Below are 19,194 nucleotides of genomic sequence, written 5' to 3' on the forward strand. Positions count from 1 at the left end.
CCACTGTGGCTGCTGCCATCCATGGTTGGATCGGCCCTGACTGTATAAGAAATGTAACTGAACATTAGCCTAGAAGCAAGCCAGAGAGGGGCATTCCTCCATGGTTTCTGCTTCAGTTCTGGCTTGGGCCCATGCCCCAATTCTCCTCAGTGATGGGCTGTGACCTAGAAATGTGAGCTAAATAAACCCTTTCCTCCCCAAGTTGCTTTTGGTGGTGGTTTTCATCACAGCAACAGAAAGAAAACTAGAACATGATGTTACATGAATGAACCTTGAAGACCCTGTGGTGCCTGAATGAAAATGGCCCTAGGGAGTGGCACCATTTGAAAGGATTAGGAGGCCTAGCCTTGTCAGAGCAAAAACATCCCTGGGGGGTGGGGGCTTTAAGGTTTCATTCCAAGTTCAGAGTCTTTCTCTCTCTCTTCCTGCTGCCTGCGGATCCAGATGTCAAACTCTCAGCTCCTTCTCCAGCACCACGTCTGCCTGTGTGCCACCATGCTTCCCACCATGATGACAATGGACTAACCCTCTGAACTGTAAGCCAGCCCCAATTAAATGTTTTCTTTTTATAAGAGTTGCTGTGGTCATGGTGTCTCTTCACAGCAATAGAACAGCAACTAAGACAGAGGTCATGTGAAATAGGCCAGACACAAAGGGACTAATTCTGTGATTACACTTGCATGAGGTACCTAGGACAGTCAATCTCACAGCGACATGCAGTACAATAGTGGTGGGAAGATGGAAAGTTAGTATTTCATAAGTACACAGTTTCAGCCTGGGATAATGAAAAGGTTCAGGAAATGTGGATACACTTATTATTTACTAAACTGTGCACTTAGGTTGTTAAAATGGTAAATTTTATGCTATATATTTTTCTCAAGAAAAAATTTAGGTGAAGAGTTGGTAAAATAGCTCAGTCTATAAAGCACCTGTCTTAGAAAGGTGAGAAATGGGGTTTGGATCTCCAGAGCCCACCTAAGTCTGGGTGGCCACGGCAGCCTGCCTGTCCTCCCATCATTGGGGTGTAGAGACAGCAGGACAGCCAGGTTAGCCATATCGATGAGACCTGGGTTCAGGGGAGAGTCCCTGCCTTGATGAATAACATGGAGAGAGATCAAGGAAGACTCCTGAGGTCAACCTCTCAGGTCTCCACTCTCAAGGGCAGACATGTGTATAAGCACCCACACATACATGTGTGCTCACATTCATAGGAAATGCATGTACATACTCGTTTTAAAATAGTAATTAAACACATTAATATACAGATAGGAACGTTCATTGCAATATTCATAAACCCAAAGGTCAATACAATTAAAGTCAAGAGTTGAAGAGACGGTTCTGCAGTTAAGAGCTTTTTTTTTTCTCTTTCAAAAAAGACCTAGGTTTGATTCCTAGCACCCACATGGCAGTTCACAATCATCTGTAACTCCAGTTCTAGGGGATCTGATACCCTCTTCTGGCCTCTGTGAATACCAGGCATTCACATGGAGCACATACATATTTGCAGGCACAACATTCATATTCATAACATTTTTAGGTTGAATAAATCTTTTTTAAAAAACCACCTCAGCCGGGCGGTGGTGGTGCACGCCTTTAATCCTAGCACTTGGGAGGCAGAGCCAGGCGGATCTCTGTGAGTTTGAGGCCAGCCTGGGCTACCAAGTGAGTTCCAGGAAAGGCGCAAAGCTACACAGGGAAACCCTGTCTCGAAAAACCAAAAAAAAAAAAACCACCTCAAATCCCCATGAAGTGATGGAGGATGAAGTTGTGATATGGTCATACAGTGGGATCTGTTGCAGCAGTAAAGCAGTGTGTAGAATGCTAAGTAAGGAAGGGTCCTATATTGTAGGACCCCATCCTAAAAGCAAGCAGAATACCCAAATTGATATGGACTGAAGGAGAGCAGAGGGTGGTGAGCTGGGGAGAGAGAACAGGAAATTACTCTCGGTGGGTAGGGTGTTTCTCTCCAAACTGTTCTAGATTGACTAGTGTTGACAGTTGTGCAGTTCAGTGAACATATAAAAAAAAAAAAAAAAAAAAAAAAAAACCAAAAAAACAAGACCACTGAATTGAGCTCAGGGTTGTGGGGAACATAATTCCAACACTTCAGAGGCCAAGGCAGGAGGATCATGAATTTGAGGCCAGGCTGGGCTACACAGAGACCTGCTGCCTCAAAAAAAAAAAAAAAAAAAAAAAAAAAAAAAAAAAAAAAATGCGAACACTTGGGAGACAGAGGCAGGAGGATTTGGACATCATTAGGGTCATCCTCAGCTACACAGTGATTTGAGGTCAGCCTGAGTTACATGAAATTGAAACAACATTTTAAAATTGAAGGGGATGAATTTCACGGTTGGTCATGCCTAAATTTTAAGTTTTTAATTAAATAAGATGGTTTTTAATCCTAGTTCATACATTAATCCTTATGAATCTCCTGAGGAGACTGTCAATAATATGGTTTCAAAAATGTAAGGAAAAATTTTTGAATGTTTGCTATTCCAAAAGACTGGGTGGGTGAAGCTTACTATGCAGTTTATATATTGGCCACTAGATGACACCATTTCCACTTAGTCACCGGGCGCTAGGCACACTCTTTTCCGCTCTTTTCTGGGAGTTATTACATTATGCAATTAGGCTTGATTAGAGAGAATGATTTACAGCGACCCATGTTCTAATGCAATGCTCTGTGTAGGGCCGTCATCCAGACTAAAGGCAGGTCCAGTATGATTTGCTTAAGGAGCAGGTCCACAGACCAGCTGCGTTGGGGTAATGATCCCTGGAGTCGCAAACCCAATCAAGAAGCTCCCCAGAGGTGGGACTCCATAAACAGACAAATGAATCCCATAAAAGCCAATATTTCAGCAAAGGTGGCAAAGGATTAAACGTGTAATTGTTTCTAATCTGGCCTCATCGTGTTCCCAGATGTTTCTCAGTGGATGAGACACTCTGAGACGGACCTCCACTAAAGTCCACACCCTCAGAAGGCCTGGAAGAAACCAGGGCAGGTTATACTCCATGTCTCCAATCACCTACAGAACTTTCTAGACCACAAGGATTACGACTCAATCCAATTAAAAAAGGCATCCCTGGGCTGGGTCCAGGTAAACAGAGTTTAAAGAATATCTGCAGGACTAGGAGATGGCTGGGCACTACTGCTCTACCAGAGGACCCGGGTTCAATTTCCTGCACCCACACGGCAGCTCAAAACCCTCTGTAACTCCAGTTCTGGTGAAACATGACGCCCCTTCTGGCGTCTTTGAGCACTTCATGCACATGATACACAGTGTTGGCAAAACATCCATACGTATAAAGTAAAAATAAAATAAATCTTAAAAAAAAACCAATGGTTGGGTTGAATCGGCAGAACTTCTGAGGGAAAGGCAGTAGGTAGGGCTGGCAGAGAAGCTGGGGAAGCCGGCCCACTCAGCTTCCCGACCCCTGAGGCTGTGCTTAGGAGAGGGTAGAGGGCCACAGGTCAGGAAGTGGATTAGAGGAACTCTGAGCAACGAAATGGGGGACAAGAAGGGATGGATCCCTGGGAATTGTGAATGAGACCAACGCAGATTTTAGAGTTGTGATTTACCCCCAGACTGCAGGGTCCTTCTGAGCCTATGGAAAAGGAATGGTCCTAGGCCCAGGTAGGACTCTTACACCTGGAAAAGCAAAAAGGCCTGTTTAAAAGGCTTAACCAGGTATGGAAACACGCACCAGGAAACTCCTAAAACCCTAGGCTGGACATTAAATTAAACATTAAATTAAAGTTGCTTCAAAACTAAAATTTACAGAAAAAAAGGCTCAGGCTGGAGGGGCAGCTTAGTTGATCTGCTGACCTAGCAGGTGCCAAGGCCTCGGGACCTTCGAGTCTCAGGACTCTTCGAGTCTCAGGACTCTAGAAAATCAAGCAGAGTGTCTCATGCCTGTAATCCCCGCACTTGGGAGGTAGTCAGGAGAGTCAAGAGTTCAAGGTCATCTTCAGCTATATAGAGAATTCAAGGCTAGCCTGGGCCACATGAAATCCTGTAAGTTGGGAAGAAGGAGGAGGAGGGACGAAAGGAAGGAAAGAAATGAGAACTCACCACTGAATTCCTTCTTGAGAAAGTACTGGAAGCTCTGCCGACCCTTGGGGTCTCGAATCAGCTCACTGAAGTTGAAGGCCCATCGCTCCACCCGCATCTTGGTCGGGACTTCCACCCTGCAAGGATGATGACTGGTAAATGCAACACTCCTTGGGAGACAGGGGCTGTGCTCATCGCTGGCCTGGGTGTAAGTGACAAGTGTCAGCCTCCACCAGCCTTCATGAGGTCCTTAGCCAAAGTCTCCCCCTGCTCTCTACCCTTCAACCTCGGCATAGACACACACAACCCAAGTGGCCACTTGCCAGGAAGATGCAGCCTCCAACAGGTCCCCTGGAGGTCACACCCAAAACGTGGCCTCCCAGAGCTGAGGGAGGGCCCCCCTGTGGAACCCTGTGCCCAAAACCTTCAGGGGCCAAGAACTCAGCCTACAGACAATCTGTGAAGGATCAGGCTGCCATCTTCAAGCAAGGATAGAATTCCAGGGATATACTGGAAAGAGATGCTGTGGCCACAGCCGACAGCCAGGCACTTGTCACTCACCAAGCTTCCCTTTCACCCTGAACCACATGAATGTTTGTGACAGTGTTTTTCATGATAGCTACAAAGCTAGAAAAGCCCAAATGTCCTTTAGCAGACAAATGGGTGTGCATGTAACATATTCACACAAGGAACATCATTTATCCGTAGCTGAAACAAAATGCTGATTCATGTTACAACCTAGATAAACTTCGAAAATCTAGCGTGGAGTGAAAAGTGCCCAATGAAAGACCCTACAGCCTATGAGTTCATCTACAGAAAATAAATAGAATAGGAGAATACAGATAATCTGAAAACAGATTGACTAGTGATGATCTAGGGAGGTGCTTGAGAGAAGATGATTTTGCGGGGGGTGGGGGTGGGTGGTGGGTGGGAGGGATGGAGGTGACAGATAAAGGGCATAAATTTCTTTAAAAACAATTGTAGTAGTGATTACATTACTCTGTCAATATAACAAAATTTTAATTGTATGCTCTAAATGGATAAATTGTATGACATATGAATTATAACTCAAAATGGAAAAAAAATTGAGACAGGGCCTCATGTATACCAGGTTGCCTTCAAACTTGCTATGTAGTTTAGGAACCTTGAATGTCGGATCCTCCTGCCTCTCAAGCGCTGGGATTACAGGCGTGTACCATCAGGCCTGGTTTATATTGTGTGTGAGTTGAACCCAAGGCTTTGGGAATTCTAGGCATTCTATAAATTGAACTACAACCCATCCTAAAAAGGAAGTACATTTTGGGCTGGGAAGATGGCTCCCTGTGTAAGTGTGAAGACCAGAGTCTGGATCTCCAGAACCCAGGTAAAAATCAGGCAGGTAGGTACCACCTGTAATGGCCTCTCTTCAGAGACAGAGATGAGATCCCCAGGGAAAGCTGGAGAGCTAGAGTAGTCAAAATTGGAGAGCTCAGGGTTCAGTGAGAGACTGTGCCCCAATAAATAAAGAATAGATGTTGGGTCAAGAAAGACACCTGAAGTCAACTTAAGGCCTCCATACACGTGAACACATGTATCCCACACATAGAAACACTCCCACACACATGCAAGCACACCACACACACACAATAAACAGATTTGTTAAAGTTTCCAACATTTGAAGTACATACAGTTTGGCATTTAAATCCCAGAACTGGGTATCATCTGTTATCCAAGGGTTACTTGGGAGGCAGCCCGACATGATGGCATCATTGGACGAGAACTGTTCACTATACTTGACAATTCTGAAAAGCAGACAGAAAAGGGTTCCTAGAAACGCAACCCAGGAGACCAGACAACTAACTGCACAGGATACTTGTCCAGCTTGCCCTCTTCTGGTATTGATTTAGTTAATAAGGAGGCTTGTTACTGCCTTCTCAAAAAAATGTCCAACAGCTCCTGGGACATGCAGCTATTTGGAAAGATCTGTTCTATTATATTTCAGAAGCAATGTTGTTTTCTCCCAGTCCAGTCCCCATGTCAATTTTCTGTCCCCAGTCCAAACATAGCCTCCTCACATGTCATCAGAAGATTTTACATTCCAAAGCTGACTCAGTTTGTCCGTGTCTTGGTGGCCACCTTGGAAGCTGCAATTACCACAGATGAGCCAAGGCCAGGGACCCTCTGGATTCCACCTCTGGCAGGATAATGCCTGTGCTTGGGAATGTCAGTTCTCTACCCAAACCCTTTGGACCTCAGTGGGTCCTGAAGTGGGACCTTCTGAGTTAATGCATTTCCTGACGTCTTAGCTGTGTGTGAGGAAGAACCCTGGGTTCCTGCCACAACTCTGCCCATGGCCACGGACATGCTTTCAGGGACAATGTCACACTGTTTAAAACTATGAATTTGGGAAGATGTGAAAGCCATTTGAAGATTTTTATAAGAGCCTAACCCCTAGCCTAATACTGGAAGTAGGCACTGACAAAACATGGTTCGTTGGAACCCAAAGTCATTCTGCCCATGGCTTGTCATGTCTGACTTAAGCAGACAATCTCTTGCACACCTGTTGCTCAAGCTTTAGCAAGACCAACAAATCAGGGACATACCCTCCAAGGGACACTGAAGACTTCACCGTGGACCTCATTAAGGCCTGTTGGTAATACATGATCTGGAAGAGATACAGCTGTTAGAAGAGGTCTGTGGCTATTAATTGTGACTGTCACCCTGACAGGATCTGGAATCAACTGGGAAACCATCCACTGGGTAAGTCTCTGAGGGGGTTTCTAGACTGGATGGAGATGGGAAGGTCCCTAGAGGTGAACAGCACCTTGCCATGGGCTTGCTGGGGTTCAGGATGAAGGAAAAGAAAGAAGTTAGCTGGGCAGCCACATTCATCTCTCTGTGTCTTGACTGTGGATGCCAGGTGACCAGCTGCTTCAAGCTCTTGCTGCTGTGACCCCCCACACCCATGCTGGGCTGTGTCTCTGCCTTCCCTAAGCTGCTTTCGTTGGGTGCTCTGTCATAGGAATGAGAAAAGTGACTAAAATAATCTCCAACTCCCCACCCTTCAGTACCATTAACCATGACGTTACACACGGATCCAAGAACACAGGCCATTTATCCACATCGACAGTGTACTCTACCCCTTCACGTCAGCCGCCTCAGTGACAACAGGGCTCGGGCCCACACCTCAAACTCCTAGCTAGTATTTTCCTTAACCCATCATGTATCAGCTGAGAAAAGTCAACATCTGGAAAAAATGTCCTAAGGAGTACTGACTGACGTGAGACAGGGAGATACATGCTTAAGCCCGGCAGAGACGGGCCAAAGTGGGTAGCCCTGGCCAGATTCCAAACGGATTTGTGAGAGCAGGGTCCAGCTTAGGGATTCAGACACCACAGCCTTCAACCCCACAGTCTTCTCTGATCATCCCTCAGAGGTGTGGCTTCAAGGGACATTTCACATCCCGAGACTTGGCATTTGCCCCGTTCCCACCTTCCCAAGGATCCTTTGCTGTCCATTAATTTGGAAACAACTGTCTGAACATTACACATGGATTTCATTTCATTATTGAGTGTGGAGCATAAGCCAAAGTACAGATAATTTGTTTAGAAGATTTTAAAATCAAGCAACACTGGAACTGGGAGACTAATTACCTCTTTTCTGACAGCAGTGATCGTTTGTTTCTGTAAAACAAAGAAGAAAACCCATTAAATTGGTGCCATTAAATCCATACAGTTCAAATGTCCATTTGAAAAAACAAAAAACACTCTTCATGAGAAAACTGCCCTTCTTCTCGTACTTAAAAAGTAGGATCTCAGCTGGTCATGGTGGCACACGCCTTTAATCCCAGCACTCTGGAGGCAGAGGCAGACGGATCTCAGTGAGTTCGAGGCCAGCCTGGTCTACAGAGTGAGTTCTAGGACAGGTTCCAAAAAGCTACACAGAGAAACCCTGTCTCAAAAAACCATAAAAAAAAAAGTAGGATCTCCTCATCTACCACCTCCACCCTCCTCCATAAAACCACTAGAGATGGGTGGCCAAGGGAAGGAATATAACTTTATAAAGTTTGTAATATCTTCATTCCTAAAAACCAATGTGAATTAAGGACCACATTTGGGGCTGACCTTGCTCTCCCATTGTGTCTATAGAAACAGCTGAAAAGTGGGAGATAACGGGGGAACTTGTGCTAAGAAGACGGCTCAGGAGATACAGTACTGACCGTCCCAAGACCGACAACCTGAGGTTGACCCCTAGGACCCATACAAAGAGGGAAGGACAGAACCGACTCCATGAAGCTGTCCTCTGACCTCTACATATATGCCACGTGCCCTGGTTGGTTAGTTGATTTGTCAACTTGACACAAGCTAGAGTTATCTGAAGGGGGGACCACAACTGAGAAAACGTGTCTCTAAGATTGGTAAGCCTTGTAGACAAGCCTGTGGGACGTTTTCTTGATTAATGATTGATGTGGGCGGGCCCAGCCCATTGTGAGCTGGGCCACCCTTTGTGTGGTGGCCCTAGGGTGTATAAGAAAGCAGGCTAAACAAAAAAAAAAAAAAAAAAAAAGCTAGGTGGCAGTGGTACACAGGACTCAGGAGGCAGAGGCAGGCAGATCGCGGATCTCTATGAGTTCGAGGCCAGCCTGGTCTACAGAGCGAGATCCAGGACAGGCACCAAAACTACACAGAGAAACCCTGTCTTGGGGGAAAAAAAAGAAAAGAAAGTAGGCTAAGCAAGCCACAGAAGCAAGCATTCCTCCATGGCTTCTGCTTCAGTTCCTACCTCCACATTCTAGCCGTGAGTTCCTGCCTCGACTCCCCTCAGTGACGGACTGTGACCTGAGAGTTATAAGCTAAAATATATCCTTTCCTCCCCACGTCACTTTTGGTCATGGTGTGTTATCGCAACAATAGAAACCCTAAGACACCCTGGAAAGTATGCATCTACACGCACACGATAGATAGATAGATAGATAGATAGATAGATAGATAGATAGATAGATAGATAGATATAGACAGACAGACAGACAGATAGACAGATAGACAGACAGACACTGTTAATAAAGGGAAGCCACCTCTCACTAAGACATAGAAGGATGGACGAAGATGGAGAAACCAGCATGGACCTTGACCATTTGTTTTTCTCACTAGGAAGAGTTTTGAATGAATTGTGATTCACTCTCAGGCATTCACAACAATTTGACTGACACCACAAACTGAAAAAGATAACATAGCCGTGTTTCTGAAAAACAAAGCACACAATTTAAAAAAAATAATAAAACACATGGCCGAGTCTTAGAGCTGGGCTGTAATATGGGGAGACCACATTGGGCCCTATGCCCTTATGGAAGCTATCAAGGCAAGTTCAAGTTCATGCAGGGGATCGGCCACAGGGCATCTCTGGACTGAGTAAATACAGAGAAGGATGGATCCATGACAGGCTTCTCATTTAGGCCCTTAGAAGCTCCTCAGACGTTCAGATCAATCTCCAGCTGAATCCCCCAGTCTGCAATTCACAGGAACAGGCTATCTTGGATCCACCTTTCTGCCCCATGCAATCCTTTGAGGTTGGGCACTGTGGGAATCCCAGTCTTGCTTTTCTTACATGTGGTTATGTCCAAGGGCTGTTGGTGCCAACTCTAATCCTGCAAACTGATCCTCATAATTCCTGGCTGCCTGATGTTGATGCTGCTGAATTAAATCAAATCCTCATTAGGCATAGGGTCACACTATCGGCTCAGAGGTACAGGAGCTCCCAGAGCCCAATATGGAAGGTCAAGAGCACAGCCCTCCTCTCTCATTCACACAGGCTATCGTTTTGCCTCATTGGATTGCTTTTAGATCATTGCTTTTTCACAGGAAATCCTTGGATTGTTCCTGGGGCAGTGCAAGGTGGGAGGCAGTTATCTCAAGTAAAGGTTAGGTAGATCTCTCAGTTTTGAACTCCCACATCTGACCTTCTCTTTCAGAGATCATCACAAGTTTTATTTACATGACTATTTTACACCATCAGAGCACAGCTGCTTCCTCTAGGTCCCTGCCTAAGGCAGGGTAGATCCTTGACAAACACCAAATCAAGAATGACTTACTTTGCTGTGCTTAGGTAAAGATAAAGACTTCATAAACTTCCTCCTAAAAATCTGCAGACGTTCAGCAAACACTCTAGAGCAGCGATTCTCAACCTTCCTGACACTGTGACCCTTTAATACAGTTCCTCATTTTGTTGTGACCCCCAACCATAAACTGCAATTTTGCTACTGTCATGAGTTGTAATGTAAATATCTGATATGTGACCCCTGTGAAAGGGTCATTCTGAAAGGGTCCTTCGACCCACAGGTTGAAAACTACTGATCTAGAGTATTGGCAATCACATCAAACACATTTGTTCTTGTTCCCATTCTCTCTCCACAGGGCTTTGCTTTAGAAGACATGTGCTTTAGATAGAAAGGGACCCTGGGACCACAGTAGACTTGCATTCCAATCTAGTATAAACCAATGCGTCTGTTAGAGTTTTGCTGAGGTGGATTACTAATGATGTAGGACTTTGCTAAAAGACGAGCTGGATTCCTGCACAGTGGCTACCCCCTCTGCAGATGCAAAGCAATCTACACTTCTATGAACTATTACAATACTTAAAGGAGAAAGATCTTATGACTGATTTTGTGCTGAGGAGACCAAGGCTCTGGACGGTTGCTGGTATTAATACCTGTCCCAGTAGCGTGGGGCCAATCATTGGCCAAAATTCAAAACCATCTCTGCAATATGCAAGGCTGAGGAGTGCGCCATGAGAAACGTGGGCCGACTGCCTCTCTCCACCTCGCCTGCTCTCTTCACCACGGCCTTTGCCTTGAGCTAAGAATGCTGAAGAACGGAATGGCTGTCCAACTTTTTCATTTATAAATGAAACAAAGAGAACAAAAGCCCCGACCATGAGATGAGATGTAAGGACAGAAAACACAATTCATCACACTAACGATGTAAAGACCAAGGCACAGCTAGGTCTACACTCAGCAGTCAGTATCTTAGACACCCTCTTCAGAGAACCTAGGACCCACATCAAACTTCCCACCATCTATCACCCCACAGCCAGCCCTGGGGCTCAGGGGTCCTCGGCACACAAACGCAGAAGAGAGGAGCAGGACTCTGGCTGTCCTGTCATTCTCCAGGCCCCACAGGGAGCTGTTGGTGGAGGCGACAGCCACATGCACACGCTTCTTCATTTCTACCGCTGCTGATCTCCCTGTGGCTTCACGCATTGGCCTGTGGGGCCACTATCTCCATATTCAGAATTTTAATTACTTTTACATTCCATTTACTTTCTTTGCTTTTACTATCTTTTCAGAATGAGGCCTCTGGTGTGGTTTCTTGTGGGTTTTTTGTTTTTGTTTTTCTTTGTTCCTAGAATTACCAGTAATTTTCTGGGGTCCCACCTTCACTGTGCACTCTAACACAGGGTAGGGACTGCATACTCCAAATAATGCGAACTATAAGCACTTCTAATTTCAGATTTTTTTTCAGATTTTTGGAAATTTACCCATACCTGATGAAGAATTTTGGGGATGGAACCCAAGTCTAACCAGAAAATCAATTTATACTTCATCTATACCCTCTATACATAACCTAAGTATAATTTTATAAGATTTTTTCTACAATTTTGTGCATAAATTTTGTGTTTTGAGACAGGTCTCGTGATATAACCCTGGTTGGCCCAGAACTTGCTACATAAACCAGGCTGGCCTCAAACTCACAGGGTGCTGGGATTAAAAGCGTGTACCACTATGTCCAGCTCAAAGTTTCACAATGTAAGCTTTTCCACTGTGGCATCATGTTAGCGCTCTAAGTTTCAGACTTGGGAGAATTTTGAGTTGGGGATGCTCAGCCTGTGATAGGATCCAGTTGAATCCAGACATCCTCATTTCTATCTTGGCTCATCCATGAGCATCTCAGCCTTTAATTCTAGCTCTACCCACACCTGTCCACAGGATTAGTTACCTCAGGAATGGCACACAAGTATCCTCTGTGCATACTGAGACATATGCATAATGAAATGTGGGCAGAATGAGACAGTGCAGGGAAAAGGTTCCAGACTTTCCTAAAGGGTAGAGTGACAATCTGACCTGTGAGATGGGGATGACTCAGAGAAGCATATGGGCTTTGGGTCTAGACAAAAGTTAAAAATCTATATGATCTTGGACCAGTCTTTGGCATCTCGAAGCCTTTGGTTTCTCATTTATAAAAGAAAAATGGGGGCTTAGTGGAATAATACAGGCAGAGACTCAATATATAATGGTCATTAATTAGGGATTAACATTACTGTTGCTAAAATATGACATGCAGGGTGTGGTGTCAGCTCTCATTATAAGATAAAATACTGTTCCAGGCAATAGTCAGAACATAGTTATACTGAAAGACATATCACTGTTTATCCAAAATTCAAATTTAACTAGGAACTATGTGGGTTTTTTGTTTGCTAAATCTTGCAAACCTACTATCAATATTATTATTATTTAGCCAAAAGGTCACAAAAAACATCATGCTAAAGTTATTAAAAATATACACACCCACACACACTACGTAGTTCAGAGAAAACCACCTGGTGACAGAACAGGACGAGGCAAACTCTTTTTTTAACCCTGGAATTCACACACATACCCACTCTTCTCTTGGACGTGGGCTCTTCTGGAGTGACGCCATCTCTATACTCCCACTGAAAGGAATACCCTTCCCCACACTGAGAATATTCTGCCTGGGGAATCTGACTGCTCTCCATTCCTGAAATTCTAACAACTTGTTATCTTCTTCTTGTGGGGTTTCCCAAATAGCAACATGACTTGTTTACACATCTCATGGCCCTCGGGGCTGGGGACAATTGTCAGGAGAGGCTAGAGGGGTCTGAGCTATGCCTGAGAAGCCCGGGGATCCCTGCCAGACAGAAGAGAGAGCAGCAGAAGACAGCCAAGCAGAGAGCAGAGGATGAGGCAGCCTGGTAGGAGTCTACAGACAGAAGAAACGTGTCCCACTGGCTGGGAAGACGGTGTAGACATGGGCCAGGCATTGAGAGCAGAGAGAGAGGCAGGAGCTGCAAACAGGGAACTCCAGAAACCAAAACTGACAGGACAGAGTACAGAAAAAGAGAGAGCAGGCAGCTGTCGGGGAGTCGGGATCTGAGGCCGGGACCGTCCGAGCAGACGCTTGTCTGCCCGATACTTCCTGAGCAGGGAGAGACAGGGACAGGACCAGCCACTCACAACTTGCAGGGCCCAGTGCAGAATAAAAATGCTTCAGAAAAAGAGAATCAATTTTCTGAAAAATTTCTTCAGAAAAAGAGAATCAAGAACGTGCGTGTGTGTGTGTGTGTGTGTGTGTGTGTGTGTGTGTGTGAAAGTGTCATAATAAAGCCCATCACTTTGTAAGCTGACTTTAAAACTTAACTGAAACTAAACAGAATAATAGCAAAGACATAGGCAAAGATGAGGCCCCAGAACCCATCTCCTTCACAATACAGTGACATGTTATGATATGAATAACACCTATTCTTAGAGTATCTCATATGTTGTATATTGTTCTAGACACTTCTATAAATGATCCTGCTTAATTTCCTAAAGAACTATGTTAGGTGCATTTTATAGATAATGAGACTCTAGTTCTGAATGGCCCAGACGCCTGGCCAAAAGTGGAAGAGCTGGGTTCTTTCCTAGAGCCTAGCTCTCTTAGCATTGTGTTGCCTCTCATCACTGGGCAACCGTGTGACCCTGTCATGAGCAGCACTAGATGGCAGTGTAACCCCTCCTGGGGTGGAAGAGGAAATGAGGCAGAAGAGTCAGTCTAGAGCACCACAGGGCTCACAGGTAGACTCGTGCCCAGTCTCTACCCAGGGTTCTCATTGGAGAGCCAAATGTTCTTTGGAATGGAAGAGGGAAGTGGGGAGACATATGCACTTGACCTTTTGGATGCCCTCAAGGTATAGGAACTGAAAAGAAATTACATGTACTAGGCCTGGCTCCCAGCCCAGCCCCGATCCTCCCAGGGTTGGGCAGCCTTACCAACCAGTGGCCATCGTCTGAAGAAGCTGGCTACCCCAGGCCCTGGACACCTGCCAGCCTAGAGCCTCCATTCTCACGCTCAATGGGCTTTTGCCTCTCTTGAGGGGAAACAGATGTTGAAAATTTCCCCGTTCTCGGAAATGACCCTGTTCTTCACGGTGAGCTCTCTGAACTGAGACAAATAGCAAACCTCTGCCTTCCTAAGGCCTCATGGAAGATGCTCCAAGCTCTCTGTGACCCTCTCCTCTCAGTGCAGGAAAAAGGGGAGAACAGGGTCACCTGGTCATGAGCTACACTGCCATAACACTCATCCCCAGCCTCAGCCCCTCCCTGCACAGCGGATTTGGTGGGTATTGTGCTGCTGGAGAGGGAAGGACAGCTTGTACGGTGTTTCTTCTTACTGCTCCACAATGGTCAGTGTGCACACACAGGAGAAAGAGAGCTGGTGAGAGAGACAGACAGAGGGAGAGAGGTGAGTACACAGTCCAGGCAGAATGCACCGCCACAAGCCCGTCTGCTACGCATCCAGTCTGGCCTCTGTTTCTGGGTGGCCAGGGGGCATGAAGATGCTTCCTTAGCGAGAAGGCCTATTGGCCACCCTCCCCAGAAGTCATCCAACCATGGCATCTACAATGACAGAGCACAGCTCCATGGCCACTCTCCAAAACAGACCACATGGAGGTCCTGTCTCGTCTCCCCACACCCCACATACACACAGCTGAGCCTCAGTCAGTCCCACCCACGTGAGAGCCAGTGACGTGCTCACTGCTTCCTCCTCCCCCTCCTCCACAGGAGAGAGGTTTCCAGAGCAGTACATTATCCATTAAAAAAAAAAAACAAAACTCTCCCACCCGGGTTCTGTACTTTACTCGATGATTCTGTCTCCATAGCAACTGAGCCTACAAGACCTTGGCAGTGATCTGCTATCTGACAAGAAAACGTGGAAGAGACTGCTGGAAGAATGGCATCTGAAAGCTGGCTGATGTGCCCTAAATGTATCAAGGAAGGGGCATTTTGGACAAGAGTCCTAACAATGCCCCCCGGTGATGCTCTCTGGAGACTCTAAGTCCCTCTCCACACACCACCGTGCTGCTTTACCAGCTGCATCCTGCTCTTTTCTGCCCATTTCCACTTCCATTTTCCTCCCATCCAGACACACCCTTCCAGGTCCCCTCTCATGCCTGAAGCCAAGCCTCAACAATGACACACTGGGTTGAAAATCTTATTCGATTTTCAAAGTGTGAAATGACTCAGCCATCATGTGGCCTGCTCTACATTCTTCAGTCATTCACTGTGACCACTCTCTTTCTACCCAGGACCCTTGCAATGGCCGCCTCTTCCCCTGACCCTGATGCCACAGAGCCATATATCAGACCCTGATATCAGCAGCAATCTCCAAGGAGACATAACATTGCCTCACAGACACAGATAGACGTGTGGATACCTTCCCAACCTCAGAACCTCACCCAGACCCTGCCCAGAACGCACCAGACATACCTGGTTTACCTTAACTTCATTTGGATTGGTCACTCGGTCCAGGCCATAGTCCAGCACATTGTTCATTCCAGGCTGAACGGAAGAAAACAATATAAGATTCGCCACAGGAAGAGTCTCTAGTTTCTGATCAACTTTGGATCTTGGCCAAGCTGCCAACTGAAAGACAAAGCTGAGACGGGCTAGTGGTCTAGCCCACAAGGAAATGTGAGGGTGCATCAACCCCCAAATGAGAAGGCTATTTGGTCTGCTACTACAGACACTCAGCACGCAACATAGTGGGAAGGGGGAGGAAGGGAGAAGGAGAAGAAGGGAGAGAGAGGGAGGGAGGGAAGAAAGGAGGGAGGGAGGGACAGATGAATGCCTTTCCATCACCACAGGAAAACAGATAGATGGGTGGATAGATGACAGATGGGATACATTGTGGACAGATAGATGGATAGATGGATGGATAGATGACAGATGGCATAGATGATGGATGGATGGATGGATGGCACTGAAACTCGTTAAGACTTCACTGCAATTGATACATGGACTCCTGATTCCTCCTGTGGGTCTCCTTCACCACACCCCGCAGTTGCTGCCTGGGCTGGGTTAGAAGGAAGCACGTAGTGTTTTAGTCTTCCCAGCCCTGATTTTGCTCTTTCCCAGGTGTGCCAAACATCTAGAACAAAGGTTCTCAACACATGGCAGGGTCAAACAACCCTTTCACAGGGTCACCTAAGACCAATGGAAAACACAGATATTTACATGATGACTCATAACAGTATCAAGATTACAGTTCTGAAATAGCAACGAAAATAATGTTATGGTTGGGGGTCACCACAACATGAGGAATTAGACTAAAGGGTTGCAGCGTTAGGAAGGTTGAGAAGCACTGTCCTAGAAGATGTACTTCTCCCTGTATTCACTGGCCCAGGTGCCTGAGAAGTAGAGGTAATGCCTCCTACCTGACAGACACTTGTAGGATTTAGCAAGATGGAGTACGATACCATCAACAGAGAGTAGTTATCACTGCACGAGGGCCTGGACTTGATTACGGCCATGCATGCGAAGGTATAACCAAACCTGCGTCAGCAATCATTGTCAGTTCCCACTTCCTCTGGTTAACCCCCGGCCGGCACCCTGTCTCACTTGGCCTCTCTCATCCACTCGAAGCCAGCAATTGAGGTTTTTCACTTCCTTCTGTACAGGCAAGTGTCGGCACATTTTATTAATGAGGCTGACTTCATGCGGCAGGGAAAAGGCTCTCTCACCACCAGATCTGGTCCCATCAGCAGGATTGAAAACATTTTCAGTCAGCAGTAAGGCTGCTAGATTAAAATCTCGGACATCTGGTTAACTTCAGAAAAACACAAATAATTTAGGTCCCAACCGTTTTGGAGGAGTTGAGATATAAACTGCTTGGTGGTTGTTTTTTGGGGTTTTGGTTTTGGTTTTGGAGCATGGGGAACAGAGTCTTTATGTACCAGGTTTGCCTTGAACTCACAATGCACCCCAAATCAGTCTAGAACTCACAATTCTCCTCCTCAGCCCGAGCTTACAGGCTCATGTCACCATGCCTAGCTCCAATAGTTTTACACTTATTATATATTTACATTAAAAACATAAAATAGATTTTGATAGAAAGTAAGTTCTGATATAAACTATTTTATATAAAATAATTGTTGCTAAGGCAGGGAAGTGGCTGAGTGGGTAAAAGTGCTTGCAACACAAGTCTGAAAACCTGAGTTCAATCCCTAGAACACATGTGGAAAGCCAGATGGTGTGGTGCACATCTGTAATCACAGCCTTCCTCCAGCGAGATGGGGGCAGATACAGGAGAATCAGCCAGAAGCTCACAGGCCAGCAAGCCCAGAGTACTCAACACAGCTACAGAAAGAGAGACCATGCCTCAAAACAAGGTAGAAGGAGAAACTCAGCTCCAAATACTGTCCTCTGACCTCTCTGCCTCTTCTGTGGCAAGTGTGTGCGTGTGTGTGTGTGTGTGTGTGTGTGTGTGTGTGTGTGTGCATGCACTCATACACACAATGTGAATCATTTAAAAAAATGGATACCTTGTATTCAGCTCACTAAATATGACATCCTAGCTCAGCAGGCTACCAAAGAGGCAAATACTGGGCCTACAGACTATACAAGGAAGAGGTGAAAAGAGAAACAGAAAGTGTATGAGAGGAAGGTGAGGAACTAGAGAGAGCTCCCACCCTCACCCTAACTGTTACCTGTGGGCCCTGATCAATACCACCTATGCGCTAGACCCTGGGCTAAATCTTGAGAGGCTAGTGAGTATGACCTGAGACTCCAGGTTTGGGGACCGCCCCCCAGAAGATGCAGGGAGGCATTTTTAGTCTTGGGGAAGGGGAAATCCCTTAGTAGTCACAACAAGATAAGTGACAATTATGATAAATGTCACAAGAAGACAACACAGATGTCCTGAACAGCTCTCGAGAGGATCCAACCTCATATGAAGGAGAAGGGAAGGATGTGGCCACCAGACAGACTAATGCTTTCACCTAAAACGGGCTCCAGAGATTTCCCCTACATCTGCTACAGAGAAACCCCGACCAGCGTAACTGAAGACGGATTTCACATACAGGCAGACTTCCACAGTGTTTTGTCTAACACACCTACACACCCTCTCAACTTACATATCCATACTCATGTACACATACACGTTTACACAGATTCATACCTGCTCACTGCACACTTGGAGCCCACCCCCACAGTGACCTACAGTCATTGTCCAGCTCCTTTCACAGGCACTAGCCACCTCAGCAGCTTCATGGGGTCATCTGCTCCAGGCTTGAGATGGCTGTTTAGCTGGCCCCACAGACTACAGAAGCTAGGCGGCCTGGGGCTCGGTAGTATTAAGTGCATAGTTGAAACCAGCTCCAAGGCTGCCTCTGCTGCCCAGACTCATGGCCACATCTGGGCTTTATTGTTCTGCCATGCTCTCCAGTTCATGCTCACCACCTTCCTCCAGCCCTGTAGACTTCCTCACCAGCTCTACCAGACAGACAGACACCATCCTCTGGCTGTGCCCTCATCTTGGCCTCTCCGTGGGCAGCAGCCCCTTAAGTCCCAGTTGAAGAGGCTGTAACCCCAACTACTGTCTTGTCCAAACTCTCCCAAATGTTTACAAGTAAGGGCCTCCCAGGTTGGTTGGTTCATTCATTCATTCATTTATTCATTCATCTATCAGGCGGTTGGTATAGTCTTTATCCTACTGCAATGACCACCAGAGCAACTGTAGATACACACTCTGGTCCATGGCTGGGTACTTAATTGAAGATTATCCAGAGCCCGTTGTCAATGTGCAATAAATCAAGGCAACCAACTGAGGTGCTGCCAGCAGACGCCTTCTGCCCTGGGGTCTCCACATGTCTCCAGAGACGTGTGAGCCACAAGCCTCCTTCCCTCCTTCGATGGAAGGAGCTGTGAGCACCGGGTGTGACGTCTCAATTACATCCCTTGGGCATAAACAAAAGAGGCAATTTGCTAACTGCCTGGTCGTCTGACAGTGACATCAACAGGAATCAGCATTCCAGGATGGCACCAGGACAAGAGCCTTCTACCAGTCACTCATGACCACTCTCTAATTCTCCTCCACGGGCCAACACTCTCTTC

At 46.2% G+C, this 19,194-nt stretch overlaps 1 protein-coding gene across 2 annotated transcripts in view; it reads right to left on the reverse strand.

The window, feature by feature from the left end:
- Positions 1 to 19,194, reverse strand: part of Rgs9 (regulator of G protein signaling 9) — a 72,514-nt gene that overhangs the window by 19,385 nt on the left and 33,935 nt on the right. Inside the window, exons 9-13 of one of the 2 annotated variants that reach the window (XM_059272026.1) lie at positions 15,580 to 15,642; positions 7,685 to 7,714; positions 6,635 to 6,696; positions 5,720 to 5,833; positions 4,074 to 4,189 (exon numbers count right to left, since the gene is read on the reverse strand). In XM_059272026.1, coding sequence (XP_059128009.1) covers positions 4,074 to 4,189; positions 5,720 to 5,833; positions 6,635 to 6,696; positions 7,685 to 7,714; positions 15,580 to 15,642 — 385 coding nt within the window. Of the gene's footprint in view, positions 1 to 4,073; positions 4,190 to 5,719; positions 5,834 to 6,634; positions 6,697 to 7,684; positions 7,715 to 15,570; positions 15,643 to 19,194 lie in introns of both variants that reach the window. The other variant, XM_059272027.1, reaches the window with a different exon arrangement.

Source organism: Peromyscus eremicus, chromosome 8a (genome assembly GCF_949786415.1).
Source record: "Peromyscus eremicus chromosome 8a, PerEre_H2_v1, whole genome shotgun sequence".
Lineage (NCBI taxonomy): Eukaryota > Metazoa > Chordata > Mammalia > Rodentia > Cricetidae > Peromyscus > Peromyscus eremicus.